General features: G+C 50.5%; 2 protein-coding genes across 5 annotated transcripts; both read left to right on the top strand.

The window, feature by feature from the left end:
• The first annotated feature begins 3405 nt into the window (after positions 1-3405).
• Positions 3406-17917, top strand: LOC123448853 (pentatricopeptide repeat-containing protein At5g50990-like). Of its 4 annotated transcripts, XR_006631934.1 has the most exons (5): positions 3443-3733; positions 7065-7695; positions 8271-8476; positions 16685-16826; positions 17435-17515. XR_006631934.1 is itself a non-coding variant. In XM_045125880.1 (4 exons), exons 2-4 carry the CDS (start codon positions 7139-7141, stop codon positions 17641-17643), a joined length of 972 nt encoding a protein of 323 aa, XP_044981815.1. In that variant the 5' UTR covers positions 3406-3733; positions 7065-7138; the 3' UTR covers positions 17644-17917. The 4 variants fall into 4 exon arrangements, 3 of the variants coding, with proteins under 3 accessions (XP_044981815.1, XP_044981816.1, XP_044981814.1); XM_045125880.1 differs by lacking the exon at positions 16685-16826 and having other exon boundaries at positions 3406-3733; positions 17435-17917; XM_045125881.1 differs by lacking the exon at positions 17435-17515 and having other exon boundaries at positions 16685-16827.
• Positions 17918-18022: 105 nt separating this feature from the next.
• LOC123448854 (putative zinc finger CCCH domain-containing protein 21) lies at positions 18023-20715 on the top strand. Its single transcript, XM_045125882.1, has 2 exons — positions 18023-19041; positions 19997-20715. The coding sequence occupies exons 1-2, from the start codon at positions 18427-18429 to the stop codon at positions 20279-20281; spliced, it is 900 nt and encodes a 299-aa protein (XP_044981817.1). The 5' UTR covers positions 18023-18426; the 3' UTR covers positions 20282-20715.
• The last annotated feature ends 652 nt before the right edge of the window (positions 20716-21367 follow it).

The following is a 21367-nucleotide window of genomic DNA, read 5'->3' as shown; positions in this document are numbered from 1 at the left end:
TGAAAACAAAGTGTGACTTTGGTAGAACTACTTGATGGTCATAGGACTATTGAGTAAGATGGATCTTTAAAAGAAGACAGACGATGATGGTGATAAGTCACTATTAAGAAAAGCTCGACTTGTCGCAAAGATGTTTTCGACAAGATCAAACAGTTGACTATGATGAGACTTTCTCACTCATAGCAATGCTAAAGGTCTGTTAGAGTTATGTTAGTTGTTGATGCATTATTTATGAAATATTGCACGTAGGATGTCAAAACATTGTTTTCTCGACGGTTTCCTTGAGCAAACATTGTATGTGATACAACCAGAAGGTTTTGTTGATCCTAAAGATACTAGCAAGTATGCAAGCTCCAGTGATCCTTCAATGGACTGGTGCAAGCATCTCGGAGTTGGAATATACACTTTGATGAGATGATCAAAGACTTTGGGTTTGTACAAGGTTTATGAGAAACTTGTATTTCCAAAGAAGTGAGTGGGAGCACTATAGAATTTCTGATAAGTATATGTGGTTGACATATTGTGGATCAGAAGTAATGTAGAATTTCTGTAAAGCATACAAGGTTGTTTGAAAGGAGTTTTCAAAGGAATACCTGGATTGAGCTACTTGAACGTTGAGCATCAAAGATCTATGGAGATAGATCGAAAGCGCTTAATGGAAGTTTCAACAAGATGCATGCCTTGACAAGTTTTTGAAAGAGTTCAAATTAGATCAGCAAAGAAGGAGTTCTTGGTTGCGTTGTGAGGTGTGAATTTGAGTAAGACTCAAAACCCGACCCCGGCAGAATAAAGAGAATAGATGAAGGTCGTCTTCTATGCTTTAGCCGTAGAATCTAAAGTATGCCATGCTGTGTACCGCACCTGATGTGTGCCTTGACTCAAAGTTTGTTGAGAGGTACAGAGAGTGATCCATGATTGAGTCACTAGCAGCGGTCAAAATTTATCCTTAGTAACTAATGGACTAAGGAATTTTTTTCTCGATTATGGAGGTGGTTGAAGAGTTTGTCGTAAAGGGTTACGTCAATGCAAGCTTTGACACTAATCCGAATAACTGTGAGTAGTGAAACGGATTCGTATAGTAGAGTAGATATTTGGAGCATTTCCGAATAGCACGTAGTAGCAGCATCTATAAGATGACATAAAGATTTGTAAAGAAAGCACGGATCTGAAAGTTTCAGAACCGTTGACTAAAACCTCTCTCATGAGCAAGACGTGATCAGACCCCAGAACTATATGGGTGTTGGATTCGTTGGAATCACATAGTGATGTGAACTAGATTATTGACTCTAGTGCAAGTGGGAGACTGTTGGAAATATGCCCTAGAGGCAATAATAAATTAGTTATTATTATATTTCTTAGTTCATGATAATCGTTTATTATCCATGCTATAATTGTATTGATTGGAAACACAATACTTGTGTGGATACATAGACAAAACACTGTCCCTAGTAAGCCTCTAGTTGACTAGCTCGTTGATCAAAGATGGTCAAGGTTTCCTAGCCATAGGCAAGTGTTGTCACTTGATAACGGGATCACATCATTAGGAGAATCATGTGATGGACTAGACCCAAACTAATAGACGTAGCATGTTGATCGTGTCATTTTGTTGCTACTGTTTTCTGCGTGTCAAGTATTTGTTCCTATGACCATGAGATCATATAACTCACGGACACCGGAGGAATGCTTTGTGTGTATCAAACGTCGCAACGTAACTGGGTGACTATAAAGATGCTCTACAGGTACCTCCGAAGGTGTTCGTTGAGTTAGTATGGATCGAGACTGGGATTTGTCACTCTGTGTGACGGAGAGGTATCTCGGGGCCCACTCGGTAATACAACATCACACACAAGCCTTGCAAGCAATGTGACTTAGTGTAAGTTACGGGATCTTGTATTACGGAACGAGTAAAGAGACTTGCCGGTAAACGAGATTGAAATAGGTATGCGGATACTGACGATCGAATCTCGGGCAAGTAACATACCGAAGGACAAAGGGAATGACATACGGGATTATATGAATCCTTGGCACTGAGGTTCAAACGATAAGATCTTCGTAGAATATGTAGGATCCAATATGGGCATCCAGGTCCCGCTATTGGATATTGACCGAGGAGTCTCTCGGGTCATGTCTACATAGTTCTCGAACCCGCAGGGTCTGCACACTTAAGGTTCGACGTTGTTTTATGCGTATTTGAGTTATATGGTTGGTTACCGAATGTTGTTCGGAGTCCCGGATGAGATCACGGACGTCACGAGGGTTTCCGGAATGGTCCGAAACGAAGATTGATATATAGGATGACCTCATTTGATTACCGGAAGGTTTTCGGAGTTACCGGAAATGTACCGGGAATGACGAATGGGTTCCGGGAGTTCACCGGGGGGGGGGGGGGCAACCCACCCCGGGGAAGCCCATAGGCCTTGAGGGTGGCACACCAGCCCTTAGTGGGCTGGTGGGACAGCCCGAAAGGGCTCTATGCGCCAAGAAGAGAAAATCAAGAGAAAAGAAAAAAAAAGGGGAGGAGGTGGGAAGGAAGGGGGACTCCCTCCCACCAAACCAAGTCCAACTCGGTTTGGGGGGGGGGGAGTCCTCCCCCCTTGGACTCGGCCGACCCCCAAGGCAAGGTCCCCTCCCTCCCACCTATATATACGGAGGTTTTAGGGCTGAATTGAAACGACTTTTCCACGGCAGCCCGACCACATACCTCCACGGTTTTTCCTCTAGATCGCGTTTCTGCGGAGCTCGGGCGGAGCCCTGCTGAGACAAGGTCATCACCAACCTCCGGAGCGCCGTCACGCTGCCGGAGAACTCTTCTACCTCTCCGTCTCTCTTGCTGGATCAAGAAGGCCGAGATCATCGTCGAGCTGTACGTATGTTGAACGCGGAGGTGCCGTCCGTTCGGTACTAGATCGTGGGACTGATCGCGGGATTGTTCGCGGGGCGGATCGAGGGACGTGAGGACGTTCCACTACATCAACCACGTTCACTAACGCTTCTGCTGTACGATCTACAAGGGTACGTAGATCACTCATCCCCTCACGTAGATGGACATCACCATGATAGGTCTCCGTGCGCGTAGGAAATTTTTTGTTTCCCATGCGACGTTCCCTAACACATTTATCCTACATGCCACTTCTAAAATAACATCATTGTTCATGTCTTTGCTACCTATGCTACTCCACTCTTATCCACCATCCTCGATCTCGTGTGACGGAAAGTTCCTCCTTTGTGGGCTTTTCAGCAACACACCCTCCTGCTGAGGTGAGGCCCATGTGCCGGCATGGCATGGCCCGCTTATAAATAGGCTGCTGCGGGCTGTGCTGGGCTAGGCCCATTTAGTCACGCGCCGGACCCATGCTAGCCCGTTGGCCACCTATGCTCCCACCCCACGCCGCAGAGTGGCCATTTGCCGGAGCGCCACTCTCACCCCCCCCCCCCCCACCCCACGTTCCCACGCCTGAGGTGCGGTTGATCCGCCAACACCGGGCGCCCTCTCCGTCCCGCCCTCCGGTTGTCCCGAAGCTCCACTCTCTCCCGTCACCTCCACCGCTCCTCCCATCCACGCCGCACACGCCTCTCCCGCCCGCACGCCGACAAGCCTTCGCATCTCCGCAAGGCATATACCTTTCGTGCTCGCCTGCTTGCTTGCTTTCCCTTCCTTCTTGTTCCCAATTTTACCAGCCGCGGCGCTCTTTCGCCATCCCATTGGATCTTGGTCAGCCGGCCGGATGCTCAGGTACCTCCCCTTCGTTCTCCGTGCTCATTGATTCGCTGTTTTGGTTCGTTTCCTGGTGAGGCATTTCGTCGAGCAGTGCGGCTGCGTTGCCGTGGGTGGTGTTGAGCCTTGTTGAAACAGTGTGCTTGAGCTTTTAGGCGTTTCCGTTGCCGTGTTGATGCACCATGGTCCGTCTTATACTGTTTGGGGGCTTTGGTGGCGCGGGTCTGTTCCTCTTGAGTAGATGAATTATCAGGTTTCTTTTCCTAGTTTTGAAGGCCCATGGAAGGAAGTGTCGCCGTGGACGAATTTACGGTTGCCACGCTTACCCGTAGCTGTGGAGTTTCCAGTACATGCTGTTATCCAGTAGTTAGTACTTTTGGTATAAATGTATATCCTGGCATCTGTTATTAAGAACGGGACAATATTTCCATTTGCAAAGTTGTACAGAAAAACTAAAAGTCTAAAACATTTTTTTGTTTTGAAAAGGGGATAGCCCCGGCCTCTGCATCATAGTGATGCACAATGAGGTTATCAATATCCATAGCAATGACGATGGACCTTAATATGTCCTGTGCTGGTTCTTGGATTTCCTTTAGTTTGTTTGGTAATGGTGTTGTCATAGAACCGCAAGCTGCACGTGAATGTAGGAAGGATTTCAGGGATCAAAGCCTAAAGCATTTCGGTTATCAAGCATTGTTGTTGGCTGTTGGGATTATCTTAGATTGTACTGTATAATGGGAGCTTGATAGTGTTTTACATACATGGTAGTATCATGTAGAATTTTTACCATGAGATTCGCTAGTAGATGTATTTTTGTAATGAAGCACATTTGGCCATACCGGTGTAAATGTGCAATATATTTAGCATACTTACTATGCACTAGCATTGGTAATTTCACGCACAAGAAGTAAAGAATCAATGGTGATCTTAATTTTTCATTTCGGTAGCTATAAGCACAACTTTCATTTTGGATAATTATCTTAGTTAACATTATTTGTACATCAGGCTGCTGAATATTTTATATTAATAGGCTGCTAGCTGCCCGGTGTTAATGAACTACAAGCTTCAGAAAATATAAATTTTGTGCCTGCATTCTAGGAAATCACTTCAGCAGCCCATTTGCACTATGTCCTACACAAGCTGTTTGAAGAAACATCCCATGAGACTCATCTTTCCATATGCCAATTCCATCCTTCGAGCGTCTTTGGAGAAAGGCTCCCCACAAAAGTTACTGATGGACTATAGCACTATGCGCCATTTTACCACATTTTGCCCTGATTACAGAACATATGTTCTCCTCCTCAGAGCTTGTTCAAAATGTTCAGACATCTATGCTACCATGCAAATTCACTCACATCTCACTAAAGTTGGGTTGTTACGTAACCAAGATATAATAGCTCCACTTTTGAGGTTGTATATTGATCATGATCGCATGATGGAAGCATGTGAGCTGTATTGGCCAATGCTTGAGTGGAGTACTGATCCTTTCCATGGTAATTTGATGCTTATGGGATTCCTGAAGGAAGGACAGCTAGACAAGGCATATCAGATTTTCAAGAGGATGCCTGTCAAGGACCTGGTCTCATGGAATTCAATGATTGCAGGTGCAGTAAGGACCTCCCATCTGAAAGATGCAATGAATCTTTTCAGCAGGTTGGTCAATTCAGGCCTTGTGCCTGACGGTTTTTCATTCTCTTCAGTCCTCTCTGCTTGTGCTCGAGCTGGTGCCCGCTGTTACGGTGTGTGGGTTCATCAACTGATGGATGAGGTGGGGGTGGATAAGAATCATCTTTTAATCTCAGCTCTGGTTGATATGTATGCTAAGTGCGGAAGGATTGCCGTATCTGTTGAAATATTCAATAGCGTTAAGAGAAAACACCTGTCTACATGGAACACGATGATTCGTAGCCTGGCAGGGCATGGTCTTGGATCTGATGTGGTGATGCTGTTCCGCAGGATGGAACTTTCAGGTGTGGTTCCTGATGGGGTTACATTTGTTGCACTATTGACAGCCTGTAGTCATTGTGGTATGGTTGAAGAAGCTCGTCAGTACTTTGAAACAATGACTTCTAAGTATTCGATCACTCCAAAGGTTGAACACTATGGTGCAATGGTGGATACACTGTCACGAGCTGGTCTGCTGGATGAAGCGTACAACTTGGTGATGTCAATGGCCGTGAAGCCTGATGCTGTGATATGGAGGGCATTACTTAGTGCTTGTCGTAGGTACCATCAAACCAAATTAGGTGATGTCACTATTGAACAGATAGCATGTCAGGGCAGTGGTGATTATGCGCTTCTTTCAAATATCTACTCGTCAATAAATAGGTGGGATGATTCAGAGGAAGTATGGAAAGAGATGAAGAAAAAGAAGGTACGTAAAATCAAGGGCTTGAGTTGGGTTGAATTAGGGGGGAGCACCCGTGAATTCAAAGCTGGTGATCGATCTCATCCTGATTCTGATGATATCTACCGAGTGCTGCATGGCTTATTAAAAAAAGCGAAGGCTGAAGGTTATACCCCATCCACCGAATTAGTAACAAAAGATGTATCACAGGAGGAAAGAGAAGAAAATCTCAGCTTCCACAGTGAGAAGCTTGCAGTGGCTTATAGTGTTCTTAAGACTGGTCCAGGGACAGAAATATTAGTGTCAAAGAATCTGCAGGCATGCGGTGACTGCCATGAATGGATGAAGATAATTTCGAAGCTACTTTGTCGTGTTATAATTATGAGGGATAGAGTTCGATTTCACCGCTTTGAAAGCGGGTGCTGCTCCTGCAAAGATTACTGGTGAGCACTTGATGAAGCAACGCAGAAATGATTTGTACCACGTCCCGTCAGGAGTTTGGAGAAGCCATCAGTGGACTTAAATAGTTATGTTCCGTTTGGATGCATGGAGCTTAGGTGGCTCACAGCACTGAGCCAAGGACAAACATGAGCTCTGTAAAATATTTTGTTATCAGTTTAGCTTTGAGATAAGGGTATGCAGACACAGAAATGTGCATCGTGTATCGTACACTTTTAGCTGGTATAGAAGATTTTCTCTATTGAGTGACACACTTTATTTAATCCTTGTTATAACTGCGATTTGTGTGATCAAGATCAACATATTATCTGCTGTACTTGTGCTTTCTCTAGTTATTCTGGTTTTTAATGTCTTAAGAAAATTGTTACCATAGTACTGTCTGGTCTGTATCTTGTTTTTGATGCTTATTTGTGTTAACATTACATGTGGTGAGATATATGTGATGACTTCACCATTGATTGTTTAGTTACATTCTTGCATATCTCCACTAGTTTTAAATTTGATAAATGCCGACTAATAATGATTGTTTGTTCACCATTTCAGGATTAATAGAGGTGGCATTGAGTATTCTGTTATCTAAACTTTGTACCAAATAAATAGGGCCAACAAGACCTTTGATGCCCTTTCTACTCCATTTTACAATGTCCTTATATTCTATTTGCTGTGGTAACTTCCATCAACTAAGGAACTCAATAGGACACATTTGTAGTATCAGATTTCTGAAGTATGACAGCAGAATAATCTCTCAAAATGTACCTCAGAGCAGAAGACATAGAACTAGACCTTTTAGTGCAACAGTACTAGCAAGAAGTGCAAGAAAAGGAAGTAAGCAATCCTTCAGCAATAACCGCCATCTACATGGTGGATCAGTTGAATCATCAATTGAAGTGTTCAAGCAGTCTGATCTGCAGCACCTGAAATCACTCCAGTGCTACGATATTCAGGAAAAGGTTTCTGGAGGCAAGACCGACTGCCCTGCAACTATCCTTGTCTTTGATATTGAAACTACTGGCTTCTCACGCCGTGGTGATAGAATTATTGAGTTTGCTGTACGGGATCTTACGGGTGGAAAGAATAGCACTTTTCAGACCCTTATAAATCCTGAGAGAGAGGTAAAAAATGCAGCTGTTCATGGTATCAGCACCAATATGGTCTGCAGTTCTGATATCCCAAGGTATCGTCTCTCACAATCCTTCAGCAACAGCAGATACTTTTCCATTTTATTACCTTTTAATTCATGGAACTCATCATGTTGTAAGAGTTTAATGGAGAAATAAAGATCCATTAGAGAACAATAGAAAATTAAATGCAGAGCACAAGTAATATTTCTCCTTCAGCTAAGAGTTTTTCTTTGCTTGCAATCATCATTCATTCATCTGCCATTTGTTTTAAAAATTGTGATACTTTTCTGCAAAAAGAAGGTTCTCTGAGGTTTTGCACTCCTACATGTTGTGGTCAATTTGAGGACAGCCACAACATGAGAGCATGAGACTGCTGCAGTACATTCTGAATAGTTCTGCAATGACAGAAATATCAACTGGGATCAAACATCTGTTTGTTACTTGTTATGTGGGACCTTACCTATTTTGTAATGAACTTTCATTCCTTCAGTGTGCAAGGATTTTAAAATTTGGTTACCGTTCATTTATTTATCTTTTAGCGAGGACACCCTTTATTTTTTTTCTTGGTGCGCTCCTACTTAAATTCTTTGTTTTCTTGTAACTAGAGTTTTCATCTCTGGCTATGCAGATTTGGGGAGTTTATCCCCATTCTACTACAATATGTTTGGAGTCGTCAAGTGGCTGGTAAACCAGTTATGTGGGTTGCTCATAACGGGAAAACCTTTGATGTGCCCTTTCTCATCTTTGAGTTCCAACGCTGCAAACAAGAGATGCCTGGTGACTGGCTGTTTGTAGACACACTTCCTATTGCAAAACAGTTAGTTGATTCTAATGGTATGTTCTCTCACCAAGTGTTCTGTTTACTTTTTTTTCTTTTTTCGAGAAAACGCAGAGATGTGCGTTTCTTTGTATTGAAAAGAGGGAAAGTCAGTCTCAGAGGAGACGGTTACAACAGATTACAAGCAACTCAGTGGACATCCCAGGATGGGGGCAAGACTACCCTAAGCCCCTTGTCCCCAGCCCTAGCCCAACATCTCATCTCATCTTTGATCCCATCCGCGAGCTCGGGGAGCGACGGAGTGGCATGATCAAATACACACGCATTCCTATGTTTCCAGATCATCCATGGAACTAGCAGTGTGGTGGACCTCAGCGCCTTGCGGAGTGATGGTGGTGTTGCATCTCTCGCCCTAATCTACCAGTCCTGAATGGAGACATCCTGCTCCGGTGTGGGGGCTGGTAAGCGCAGCCAGGAAAGAGCCTCGTGCCAGGCTTGCCGCGCGAAGGGACATGCCAGTAGCAGGTGGTGAATGGTCTCTGGCTCCTGATCGCAAAGTAGGCATCGAGCGTGGTGAGGTAGGCCGCGATGGGCGAGTCTGTCCGCGGTCCAGCATCGGTCTAGGTTCGCAAGCCAGTGGAAAAACTTGACCTTCGGCGGAGCCCATCCCTTCCAGATTAACTTCCAGAAGTGGCAAGCGAGGGATCCGTGGAAGGTGGCCTGATAGCATGATCGCGCCGAGTATTCTCCATTAGCAGTCCATTTCCAGACAAGCCTGTCTGGCTCGGCGGACAAGGCGGTGTGCGTGACGCGCTGCCATGTCGTCAGGTATTGGCCAATCTCTTGCAGCCCCACGACACCGCGGATGTCTCGGGCCCATGCGTTGCCAGCGAGGCCATCCGCCACCGTCCGCACCCTTCTCCTGTTCTTGGGAATGCATAGGTACAGCAGGGGTGCTAGCTCGCGGATCGACTGCCCATGCAGCCATCGGTCTTCCAGAACAGCGCCGTGCGGCCATCACCTAGCACCATGAAGGTGGAGGCATAGAAGAGGCCGAGCTCCTCACTGGAGAACTGCAGGTCCAGGCCTTTCTAGGCCCTGTCGGCGTCCGTCCTAGATAGCCAGAGCCACCGCAGCCGAAGTGCTAGCCCAGTGCGCTCCAAATCTCGGATGCCCAGCCCTCCCAGTGCGAGAGGCCGACTGATCGCGCGCCAGTTAACGTGACAGTGTCCTCCCTGAGCAGCCGCACGGCCAGCCCAGAGGAAGCCGCGCTGGATCTTCTCTAGTTGCTTCAGGGTCTTCTTCGGGGGTGCCAGGGCGAGCATCTGGTGGATTGGGATCGCGCTGAGGACCGATTTGACCAATGCCAACCTCCCAGCTTTGTTCATGAGCCATGCTTTCCATGTCGGGAGGCGGCCAGCCACAACATCGACTAGCGGCTGCATCTGAGCTGGTGTGGGTTGCCTGGTGGTGAGCGGTATGCCCAGATAGGTAATGGGCAGGGTCGCCGCCTGGCAGCCCAATGCCTCCAGCAGGGCATCGCTCTCCTCGTTGCCGTGTAGGGTTGTGGCCGAGCTCTTGCCATAGTTGACCCGCAAGCCCGACGCGGCCTCGAAGATACCTAGGATGCCCTTCACCGCGAGCACCTCATCCATCTCAGCATGGCAAAACAGCATCACGTCATCGGCGTATAGCGAGACGGCCGGAACAGTACGTCGGGGGTGCAGCCGCCGAAGTATGCCGGCCTGGAGTGCCCGATGCATGAGGCGGCCCAGCGCGTCGACAGCGAGGACGAATAGCTGCGGTGATGTAGAGTCCCCTTGACGCAGCCCGCGACAGTGCCAAATCGGGGGGCCAGGCACGCCATTGAGCATGACCCGCGTGCTGGCCGAGGAAAGGAGGATGGCTATCCACTCCCTGAACCTGTCCCCAAACCCATATTGGCGCAACATCTCGAAGAGGAACGGCCAAGATATGGAGTCGAAAGCCTGCGTGAGATTGAGCTTGAGCATGATGCACGGGGCGCCCAAGTGGTGAAGCATCCGGAGAGACTGCCGAACGAGCATGAAGTTGTCGTGGAGGGAGCGTCCGGCAATGAATGCGTTCTGGTTGCGGCTGACTAGGCTGTCCAGCTTGGGGGCGATGCGCAATGACAGAACGATGTGGATCAGGCAAATAGGCCGGTAGTCACCCAGTTTTTGTGCATCCGCGCGCTTAGGCAGCAGGGTCAGGAGGGCTTGGTTGAGCTTAGCAAACCCTCTCCCACGAAGCAGGAATAATTGCTCAAAGACATCCAGGATATCCTGCCTAATAATGCCCCAACAGGCCCGCAAGAACTCTGCGGAGGACCCGTCTGGCCCTGGTGCCTTATGCGCCGGCATGTGCTGCACCGCAGCCCAGATCTCCTCAGGGGTGAAGGGCGCATCCAGGCTGCCAAGGTCGTCAGCCGTGACGAGCTGCTCGAGGTCCAGAGTGTGCTCACGGTCCACGGCAGTGCCCAACAGCCCGTCAAAGTGCGCGAATGCCGCGTGGGCCATCTCCTCATGCTCACATAGCACATGTCCGTCAACTAGGAGGCTGTGCACGCGGTTTTTCTGACGCCTGAACGTACACTGCTTGTGGAAGAAGCTCGTGTTGGCGTCACCCTCGGCCAGGAAGGAGATGCGGGCGCGCTGCCGCGCGATGGTGCGCTCCAGAGAAGCCAGCCCAAGGTACGCCACCTTGAGCTGCTTGCGCAGCCAGTCCTCTGCCGGAGAGAGCAGGCGACTCCATCGCGTGGTCGAAGCGGGCGATCAGCTCTCGACATATGGCCAATTTATCCCGAACATTGCCCGTGGACCTAGCACTCCAACTCGTTAGGGCGCGGGCGGTGGCCTGCAGACGCCGAACCAGCCGCTGGAAGGGGTCGGGGTCATGCACGGAGCTCCAGGCTGTGGCGACCGTGTCCTGAAATCCATCACGGCTGGGCCAGAAAGACTCGAAGCGGAAGCGTCTGTGGGCCGTGGGCATGAGGGAGCAGTCCAACATTAGGGGGCAATGATCAGACACGACAGATGCAAGGCATCTGAGGTGGCACTCTCCGTGGTAATCCTCCCAGTCCGTGGTGCAGAGTACTCGATCGAGGTGCACAAGCGTCGGCGGGGTCTGCTCATTAGACCAAGTGAAGCGGCGCCCATTCAGGTATACCTCCTTCAGGGCAAGATCGTTAATGGCGCGACGAAACCTTCCCATCATGCGGCGATTCAGGGTACAGGCGCTCTTGTCCGCGTCACGGTAGATGAGGTTGAAATCGCCGCATAGCATCCAAGGGCCCGGGCAAGCAGCCCGGATGTCCCGCAGCTCTTGCAGGAACAGTATCTTGTCGGGGTCGCTTTGAAGGCCATACACCGTGGTAAGCCACCACGGTGCACCACTAGGCGCGCACACTTTAACCGTGATCGCATTTTGGGTGAATAGGGGGTCGGAGATGGTGACAGCCCTACTCTTCCAAGCGACGAGGATACCGCCGCGGGTGCCGTCGGCAGGGAGATAAGTAGAGCCATCAAACTCGGACCCAAGGGTGTCTAGCACAATCAACGAGCAGACCAACGTCATTTTAGTTTCCTGGAGGCATACAATGGACGCACTGGTGGTACATATCAGTGAGCGGATGGCGCAGCGCCTAGCGCGCGAGTTCAAGCCCCTGACATTCCAAACCACTATCTGGGGTCCTGGATACATGAGCACGAGGTCGACTACAGGCACCACCAGCCTAGCGCGCGCATGCCATGGCATCACCAGCCGGCATAGACAGGCCTGCAGGGATCGCACGGTCTACGAGAGCGGCTATGGCATCCAGCGCCGGAAGCTTGATCGGCGCGGCGAACATGTCGTCATATGCTTTCATCTTGACGGGGGTGATCTGCTGATTCGCGCCGACGATCCCGAGGGTGCGGAGAATCTGCACCACCGCCCTCCTGTCCGTAGTGCAGGCCGCGGGTGCCGGAGCGACGGCGGCGGCGGAACGCCCCCTCCTGGGACTGAAGTTGAGAGGGGGCCGCTGGCGCTTCCCGGGAGATGGCAGCATCGCATCAAGCTGCTTAGTGGCTGCGGACAGGAATGCCCCCAGCGTCCATGTCTGTCCAGTGGTTACACAGGGACGGCGTCTCTGCAGAGTAAGTGGCGGCGATGCAAAGCGCCCTGGCATCGAAGGCTGCGTCCGGTTGCTGATGGGAGTCGCCCCGGGGTCCGGCTGGCAGGCAGGCCTCGGCAGGATGGAGATGTGGCCGCGACCGCGGGGGGGATCCGCTCCTGGTCCCTGCTGTTGTTGCGCGTCCAAGGGTACCACAGACTGAACAACAGGCGGGCCATCGGGCGAGGGCATTTCTTCTGCCGAGTGCGCCTCTGTAGGAGCAGGCGTGGCCCCAGCGGGCAGGTGATCCTCGGCAAGCGTCCCAGAAACAGTGACGTCAGCCACCAGCCCAGAGGGCTCGGTCCCAGCGGCATCCAAGGACGCTGGCACGGCGATGGTGGTCACGATGGCCGCGGGCCCCGCCTCCAGAGAGCAGGCTGGTAGGGACGGGGCGGCGTCAGCAGGGCTGGCGGGGGGGAGCGATGCGCGTCCCGCCCTCTCCTCAAAGGCGCGCGAAAAAAGCCGAGGGGGTAAACGGGGGCTTTGTTGGTGTGGCAGCGGCGAGGGGTGGGATCGGCTCGATTTGCCCAGACCGGGGCGCAGGCGGCGACCTCACGCGCTGCTCGGCGGGCCCCAGGCGCAGCAGGCACCGATCCCGACAGGGCATAGGATCAGCTGCTGCAGAAGTGGGCCCGTCCGTATCTGCTTCGGTCGTGCGCGACGTCGACGCCCCTGCCGCATCGTGGCCCTGAGCAGCGAACGGGGGAGTGCCAACTGTCCCAAAGCGAACGGCCGAACCGTCCTCCACTCCTGTGCTCGCCACTTTGCGCGAGTGGCCCACCGACAAAGACGCTTTGGGCGTCACGACGCGCGTCTGCTGGCGTCCTTTTCTGACGCCGTGACGGGGGCGTGCTGGGCCCTGCTGACCGGGCCAGGTCAGCATGCCAGCCCGCTTGGGGCACAACCCCTGCCGCGGCGCGGCCGGGTACGGCCAGGGAGCCACCACGCCGGCGCCGTCTGCACGGCCGGAGCGGCCACGTGCGTGCGCGAGCGGCGCGAGCGCGTCCACTGCCATACCATCGGCTCGGCCGTTCTGTGCCTCCGCCGTACGACGGCGTTTGCGACCACGTCGGCGAGCGCGCCCGGGCCCCGGACCAGGACCGTGACCGGGCCCATTGCCGGGGCCATGCCGGCCGTCTGCGCCACCGTCCTCACCGTCTCCTGCGCTGCCCGCAGCGTCCTGGGCGATGGCCGGAGTAGCCCTGATCAGCTCCGCCTTAGTGAGAGCAATGGAGACGGGGAAGGTGAGCGTTCGGATGTCGGGCGCCTCCGACGGGACACGGCCGGGCAGCTGCTCAATGATCTCCAGGGTGGCGGCGCGCCGGATGTCCGCCGGGTCGTGGGCGCGCCCGGTGACGCGGAAGACGGCCATGTCCTCGCGGGAACGCGTACGGGGGTGCAGGCGCTCGATCCAGCAGCTGCCACCCAGCACGTGCTCCGCCGTGGAGAGAAGCCAGGCGTGGGCGGGGATGCCGCGGATCTCCAGCTCGACGCGGTACTCGAGCTCGCCAGCGCCGGCGTGGGCAAGCTTGCACCAGGGCCGAAGGGACAGGGCAAAGCGCGGCGAGCTGAGGAAGTGCTCGCCGCGGAACCTTCTCATGGTTGCGAGGGAGGAGAAGAGAATCAGGAAGTCCTCCGGGCGATGCTGATGGACCGAGAAGTCGCCCTCCTCCAGCTCCAGAGAGGACATGACGAGCTCGGACACCTCGATCAGGGACACAGATGGCCGAGTGCCCGTGACGGTGGCCACCATTGCGCGGCCGAGCACCAGCTCCGCCTCGTCCATTTCTTCTGTCTGGGCCAGGAACACGCGGGCGGGGGCATCATCGGCCTGGCGAGGCCGCTGCAGGGAAGGGGCTACAGCGGTGGGGATCGGAGCGGGCAGGCGCGTCGTCGGGGGAGACGCCCTGGCAGGGGCACCGCGAGGGGGCCTGGGCTGCTGGTCCCCGGCAGCGCGCTGGGAGCGCTGGGGCGCGGCCGCGGGTCGCCGACCATCGCAGTCGCGGGAGGCGTGGCCAGAGGCGAGACAACGGCAGCAGCGGATGTCGTTGGGGCAGTCCCTGACGCAGTGGCGGTGATCAAGGCACCGGAAGCAGAGGCCCGCGAGCTCCTCCGGTGAGGGGCTGCGGCGGCGCGTAGGCGAAGGCGCGGCCGGCGCAACGCGACGCGGGCAACGGGGCCGTTCTCTGCGACGAGCCTGTTGGAAGTCGTCGGCGTCTAGCACTGGGCCGCCCGAGACGCGATGAACCTCCGAGCGGGGTCCGAGGCGGTCCTTGGCGGGGGGACGGGCTGCAGGCGCCAGGCGGTCGGAGGCGAGGGCGGCCGGCGGCGCAGCAGCGGCCGGCGGAGTGCGGGCGACGTCTCTGTACGAGCGCGCCGAGGACTCGCTCTCCGAGCTCGACCAGCGGTCCCCGTAGGAGACACGCTCGCCGGAGAGGGTCTCGCGGCGGTCGACAGGGTCAGCCCCCACTGGAGCCATGTCGCGGGAGGAGAGGGCCGCGGGGGAGGTCCGGCCGGCGGGGACGGAGGCGGCGTTGGAGGCGCGGCGCAGCAGTCAGGCTAGCGGGGCGCGGGGGCGGAGCGGGGAGCAGGGTGGAGCGGAGCGGCCACGACTTTGTTCCAGTGTTCTGTTTACTTGCATAAATATAATATTCAAGATTGTTTTCAGTTCTAGAAAAAGGCGTAGTTTACTCTGGTGATCACAGCTAACTTGGAAACTAAACATAACATACTTTTGTTATTCTTGTTACAGATGCCACTCCTGTATTGGCATGATCTAGTATTCGTGTTATTTTATGCATATTTATATTTCTGAGACAGAAAGTGCAAGCAAAGTCGACTCTATAACATATGATGCCCCATCGTTGGATTACAAAAGTTACATTTAAGGCTACACGTCGCACATAAATAGAGGCAATTAAGGTTATTGCATCGAAGCTGCCATCAGCAGAAGCAAAGTTCATCATTAGCTTAATCCCCGAGATGTTGAGTGATAAAAATGTTCATGTCAAATAGGAATACTGAATTTAAAACATATCATATTGATATGATCATACATTAATTTTAAGTATATTCTCTGTTAATAGAGTTCTCAAACAGGGAATTTTTATTATTCCCCTCACTAATGTGACTAACAATATATTGTTAAAATGGTAGTTTGTTTCTTAACTTCTGAAAGATCTTCCTGGCATCTTGGGCATGAACAAAATAAAAATTGGGAAAATATTAATTAGTAAGAAAAAAGATCAGGAAGGTTTGATTTTGTGTACTTATACTGTTATACAAAGATGTAGATGTCCCAGTTTAGTCGGTATAGACAAAGCAAAGTGAAGTATAGGAAGAAGTTCTCAAAGTATATATCTGAACAGCAGCAAGAGAGTGTAAAAGAAAATCCTGTATTGACTCTTATGTATTTACATATATCCAGATGTGTAGGTAACTAACAACAGTCTGTGGCTATGACAATGTAAAAGACAGGAAAGCAAAAAGGCAATGCCAATCCACTAAAAAAATCATAACGTGAGCCTGTCCATGTAATATAACAATTAACTCTGGCACTATTACAAACCCTTACAAAGAAATCATTATTGCCAACCACCTTTTCTGGATATTCCTTGTATTGAAGCAGCAATGAAGCTATATTTCTAGAGCGCTCAGGACTAAAACAAATCAAGCAAACCACATATCATGCAGAGAGGAAAACATGTGCTCCCTCTCTAAAGAAATATAAGAGTGTTTGATCTAAACGCTCTTATATTTCTTTTGTGATCTAAATGCTCTTAGTGATTTATTTTAGTGATCTAAACGCTCTTATATTTCTTCACGGAGGGAGTACTATAAATCCGAAAGTTAATTGGCACCTGAAGAATTAACTGATAAACTGGAAGGTTGACATCACATTGTAAATATAAGATTGCAGTGGTAAGTGGTAACTTGCTGCCAGTTTGTTTGATTGTTGTGTTTTTCAAGGCTTGATTGCATGCCCCATGATTGCACATAATAATTACATAAAAATAAATATTATCATACGTACATCAGGTCTACTTAACAATATATGGTACAACTTACTGAGCATGTCAATGATTTCAAACAGGGACGATAATAAATCTTAAACCTACACTTCTTGCACATGCATCAATACACTAAATCACCGAGGCTACCAGCTAGCCCTAGGCTTGGGAGTGGTCACCAAGTGCTTGCCATTATCTCGCCCTTTTCAGATGAAAGCAATACAGGTATATACTTCCATCGTACACCTCATAGGGAAAATGCGAGCATGACTGTACTAGATAATGGTCAGATTATTGTAGAGTCCCAGCAGAACGGGTCTTGCTAATGCTCCAGCAGATAGCTATGCCAACTTTGCGTGGTGGCGAGGGTGCAAACTTCAGCGGATGCTGCCACAGGGAGGCGCTCAGTCTGCAAGATGAGTGGCCTTGGGGAGGCAGAGGCGGGCTCCACACAGACATAACCCCAACAAATTAAGGCCTGTGGAGGTGGGGGTGGCTGCCGGATTGAATTCATCGCTGGTGACTGGAGATATTTTTCTTGTCTTCTCGAGGGAGGCTGGGATACAGAGGAAGAGATGGATTGCGTCTGTCGGAGAGAGCAGATGGTGAGGCGCCTCTGCTACTTCATCTGACGGCAAAACATGCATCATATGCAGATCAGACGGACAAATATCCCTAGCTGCTAGGATTAATGTGGAGTCTCCAATTAGTAAACATAAGTATAAGATGGATCGTTGTTTCTTGTTTTTTTCCATAACTGAAAAAAGAAAGTTCATTTAACTGAAGCAAATCATGCAACTCAAAAGCTTAACCTCATTTCTCTTCCATATCAGGGAAAAAAATCAGCTCGGCGTCGATGAAGAATCTGGTAGAGCACTACAAGATCCCAGTGGATGGCAAAGCGCACCGTGCAATGCGTGATGTGACCGCCCTGTGTTATGTGCTCCAGAAGTTGACGTTCGAGTTGAAACTAACAGTTCCGCAGCTTCTTGAGAAGTCGTTCCGGGTCTCTGATATCCAGACGACGCCCCCTAAAAAATGACTGCTGACACCCTCACCTGAACAATATCTGGAAACTCTAGATTATTTCATCGGCGTTGTATTACGGAGCTGTTATTCGCAGACCCTAGCCCTGATTTCTTTGCTGTTTCAACAGCAGAACAACGATACATTCCTGATTGTTACGTTGATATTTTGGTCAGCAGTTCAGTGCTCAATATTACTGATACTTGCTGGCTCTGTACTGTTGTACACTATCTGAACCATTATATGCACAATGCTAAATTCAGAGCTGCGGCATCAGTATAGATTCCAAATGGAGTGCTCTTACTGTTTCTTCAGGAACGCTCTAAACGGAATAGAGCTACTCTACTTTTTAGCAGTAACTGGGAGAAAAACTGGGAGAAAAGTCGATTCTACCCTTGTTGAGTTGAGCAGGCGCTGAACAAGGAAGGGAAATCAGGTCATTTTCACTTTATTCATTTCGACGGCCTTGATACTGCAGCTAACGTATGCTCCTTTTCGACGGCCTTGATACTGCAGCTAACGTATACTCCTTTTTGACGGCCTTGATTCATTTCGAGTACCAGATAACGCAGTTGTTCAACTTAACGCAGGAGCTCGTCGCGTCAGATAAAGAGGAGAAAAGTCGTTCCTGCCCTTGGTCTTAGTGACATGGACGGGGGCTCTATATAAGGCAGGGCAATCAAGTCACTTCGACCTGTCTCTCAAACTGCCACTGCTTCCCTCCAATTTCCGAAGCCGAGCTCCTCATCGTCTCGCTCTCTGCTACCCTGTTCGCAGCTCGGGCTCTCCAGTGGAGGCCATGGAGGGGGAGCTCGGGTACCTCTCGCCTGCGGGGTCCTCCTGCGTCTCCACCGAGGGCTTCGGCTCGTCGCCGCGGGAGAAGCTGCTCGCCTTCACTCCCTCGTCGCGCGTATCCGACGGCCACCGCAAGGGAGGCCTGCTCAGCTCGCCCACATGGGGGTCATCATCGGCGGAGACGCAGCTCCACTCGCCCTCCTCGTGCGTCTCCGACGGCCGCTACGTCTCGCCGCTCCGCGTGTCGGCGGAGCAGGCGAGCGAGGTGCGCGAGGCGGAGAGGCTCCTGCGCGCGATCGCCGACCGCTACGACGACTGCTTCCTGCGCCTGCGCGACGCCACGGCCGAGGCCGCTGACCTCCGCCTCGAGCGCCTCCGCCTCAGAGCGGAGAACATGCACCTGTCCCTCCTCCTCGAGGAGCTCGAGGCCGATCAGGGGAAGCGGGCGATCGCGGCGGCTCCGACACTACCGCCGAAGCCGACGGAGGGGGTAGCAGCACGCGGGGGCGCGCCGAAGAGCATTTCCATCCGTTCCAAGTGCTACCTCTCGCAGGCAAAGCAGCCGCAGGGCGAGGCAGAGGCGCAGCGCCTCCATGTTCGTCCGCCTCCTTCGATCGAGGTAAACCCGCAAATCCTACTGCTTACGAATTCACTGCTTTATTTCGCCATGAATCGCTTGTTTATCTGCTCCGAACTCGAAAATTTGCGGCGAAACCCTCGAATACAGTTCAATAGTTCCAGTTCCTGCAAAATTCGTAGTAATCGTGGAGAAATTTGGTTTGTGATGCAATTAGATGGTGAAATAACAAGTTGCCTGCAAAATTAGACGATCCCTGGTAGTACGGTGCTCTATTTGTAATTTGAAGATAGCATCAAGCAGCAGATTATGTTGAATTAGCTAATTTTGTACTCAGAATCGTAATACTCTGCTTTCCGGTTCAGCTACAGAGGCAGAGTCGCTTGATGCAGTAAGTCGAACTGCATTGCAGAGTCGCTTAATTGAGGAGAAATTAGGTGTGTGTGACGCAATTATATGGTTAGAGGGGAAGTTTAAACCTGCAAAATCAGACGAAACTCTGGCAGTATGACGTTCTATTAATGATTTGACAATCGCATTTAGCATCAGGTTGTGTTCATAATTAGCAAATTTTGTACTGTGCTTGACAGTCATAGCTTTCAACCTATAGTGTTGGCAGTTGCTTGATGCAGAAGTAAGCCCAACCTATATTTTCAGTTTACGCTGCAACTGGATCAGGAATTTCCGAAGTTATGTTGGAATCACACAAAATCTTATCACGTCATGGCTTGCTTGGGATTCAATTGCAGGAAGAAACTGTATTGAACTTGCTTAATTTTTCTTCAGAAATACTAGTATTGAACCGGCTACTTGTTGTTGGCAATTTCATGTTACAAAGCGGTCATTAATCGAAGAGATAGGGTATTGATTTGTCTTAACTCGACAAAACCAAACAATCATTTCGAGAAATTTCATTGGGAATTCATATCCGTATGATTGGTCTTTATTTTTTCTTGAATCGTATGATTGATCTTGTAATGTGGAATGGTGATTGCAGCAGGCAGGGGAGGACGAGGCCAAGGGGGATGGAGAAGTGGTCGAGCTGGAGGCGTACAGGCAGGGCACCAAGAAGACGGAGCTGTGCAACAAGTGGGAAGGCGGCGCCTGCTCCTACGGCAGCCGGTGCCGGTTCGCGCACGGCCTGCAGGACATGCGCCCCGTCATCCGCCACCCGCGCTACAAGACCCTACCCTGCCAGATGTTTGCTGCCGCGTCTGGCTGCCCCTACGGCCACCGCTGCCACTTCCGTCACTCGCCAGCGCCCGCCGCCCAGTCCTACTAGTCCACCGCCGCGGCCACCAACACCAACTGCTCGTCGTCTCCTACTGCCGTGTAATGGCACCCTCTCCTCCGACCTGCCTTCCTCCCCTCATTGCCTACGCATGCCTGATGCCTTCACCAGGGACTGCTTGGGTTACGTGTCATAGAATCAGCAGTAGCACATTGAGCTCATTTAATCAGCAGCTTAAAGTTTAAGAAACTTAAAATCAGTAATAGCTGTTTTTAGAAGAGTTAAAATCTGTAGCTTATAGTAGTAAAATAAAGCGACCTGTTGGTTCAGGGAAGGAAAACAGTAGTGGCAGTGTCTAGCCAGTGATGGGCCAAATGGGCCGTGTATGACTTGTGTGAGCTTTGGGGAAAAAAGCTACTACTCTTTTTTGGATGGGTATTGGACTAGGCCCGCATTTATATGCCAAAGTGTTTTGTGGATGGGTATTGGACTAGGCCCAGCATGCCCAGACTTTAGAGGCCAAAGTGTTTTATGTTTAACTCAAACAAACAAAAGAAAATAACTCTCCATGTTGCTGCTTGCCTGCTTAGTGCTCTGGATGATTGCCGCTGCCCGTAGAAAAAAAACTGAGAGTTTGGTTGATTGCAGTTCACAAATCATTTCCGTCAAACAAGATTGAAAATTATATCAATATCAGTACTAACGATTGCTGGTGAAAGGAGTCATGATCCGAAATACACAGGAGCTCATGGGTGCTCCACCACCTATATGAATATTAAATTCAAACAATATCAAATTTCTTTTTAAAAAAGCTGAAGTCTTGAGGTATCAAACTTGGGTGCCCTATCTACTCCCGTGTGAAGTTTCGTGAAAAAATACCAACAAATTTATCCGTGGCGAAGAAAAGAAAAGATACCTATAGATGTATCCGTGGCGAAGAAAATACACTCCGACCTAAGATCCTTTTGAAGATTTTTTTCCTATACATGGGAGTTCTTTTTTGTCCTTTTTATTCGGAATATCGCTTTTGCCATTATTTCATGAAACTTCACATGGGAGTAGATTAAGTATCCAGGTTTGTTATCTCCAAATTCCAGATTTTTTGAATTTTTTTCTATTTTTTTGAATTTAATGTTT

The sequence above is a fragment of the Hordeum vulgare genome, chromosome 4H (assembly GCF_904849725.1).
Source record: "Hordeum vulgare subsp. vulgare chromosome 4H, MorexV3_pseudomolecules_assembly, whole genome shotgun sequence".
NCBI lineage: Eukaryota > Viridiplantae > Streptophyta > Magnoliopsida > Poales > Poaceae > Hordeum > Hordeum vulgare.
This window is presented reverse-complemented; position numbering and strand designations above follow the sequence as displayed.

Bases quoted from the DNA above. Each gene is read 5' to 3' on its own strand.
- LOC123448853 (XM_045125879.1), top strand. From the start codon at position 4,842: ATGTCCTACACAAGCTGTTTGAAGAAACATCCCATGAGACTCATCTTT.
- LOC123448854 (XM_045125882.1), top strand. From the start codon at position 18,427: ATGGAGGGGGAGCTCGGGTACCTCTCGCCTGCGGGGTCCTCCTGCGTC. The intron at 19,042-19,996 runs GTAAACCCGCAA...TGGTGATTGCAG, and splicing joins GTCCGCCTCCTTCGATCGAG to CAGGCAGGGGAGGACGAGGC.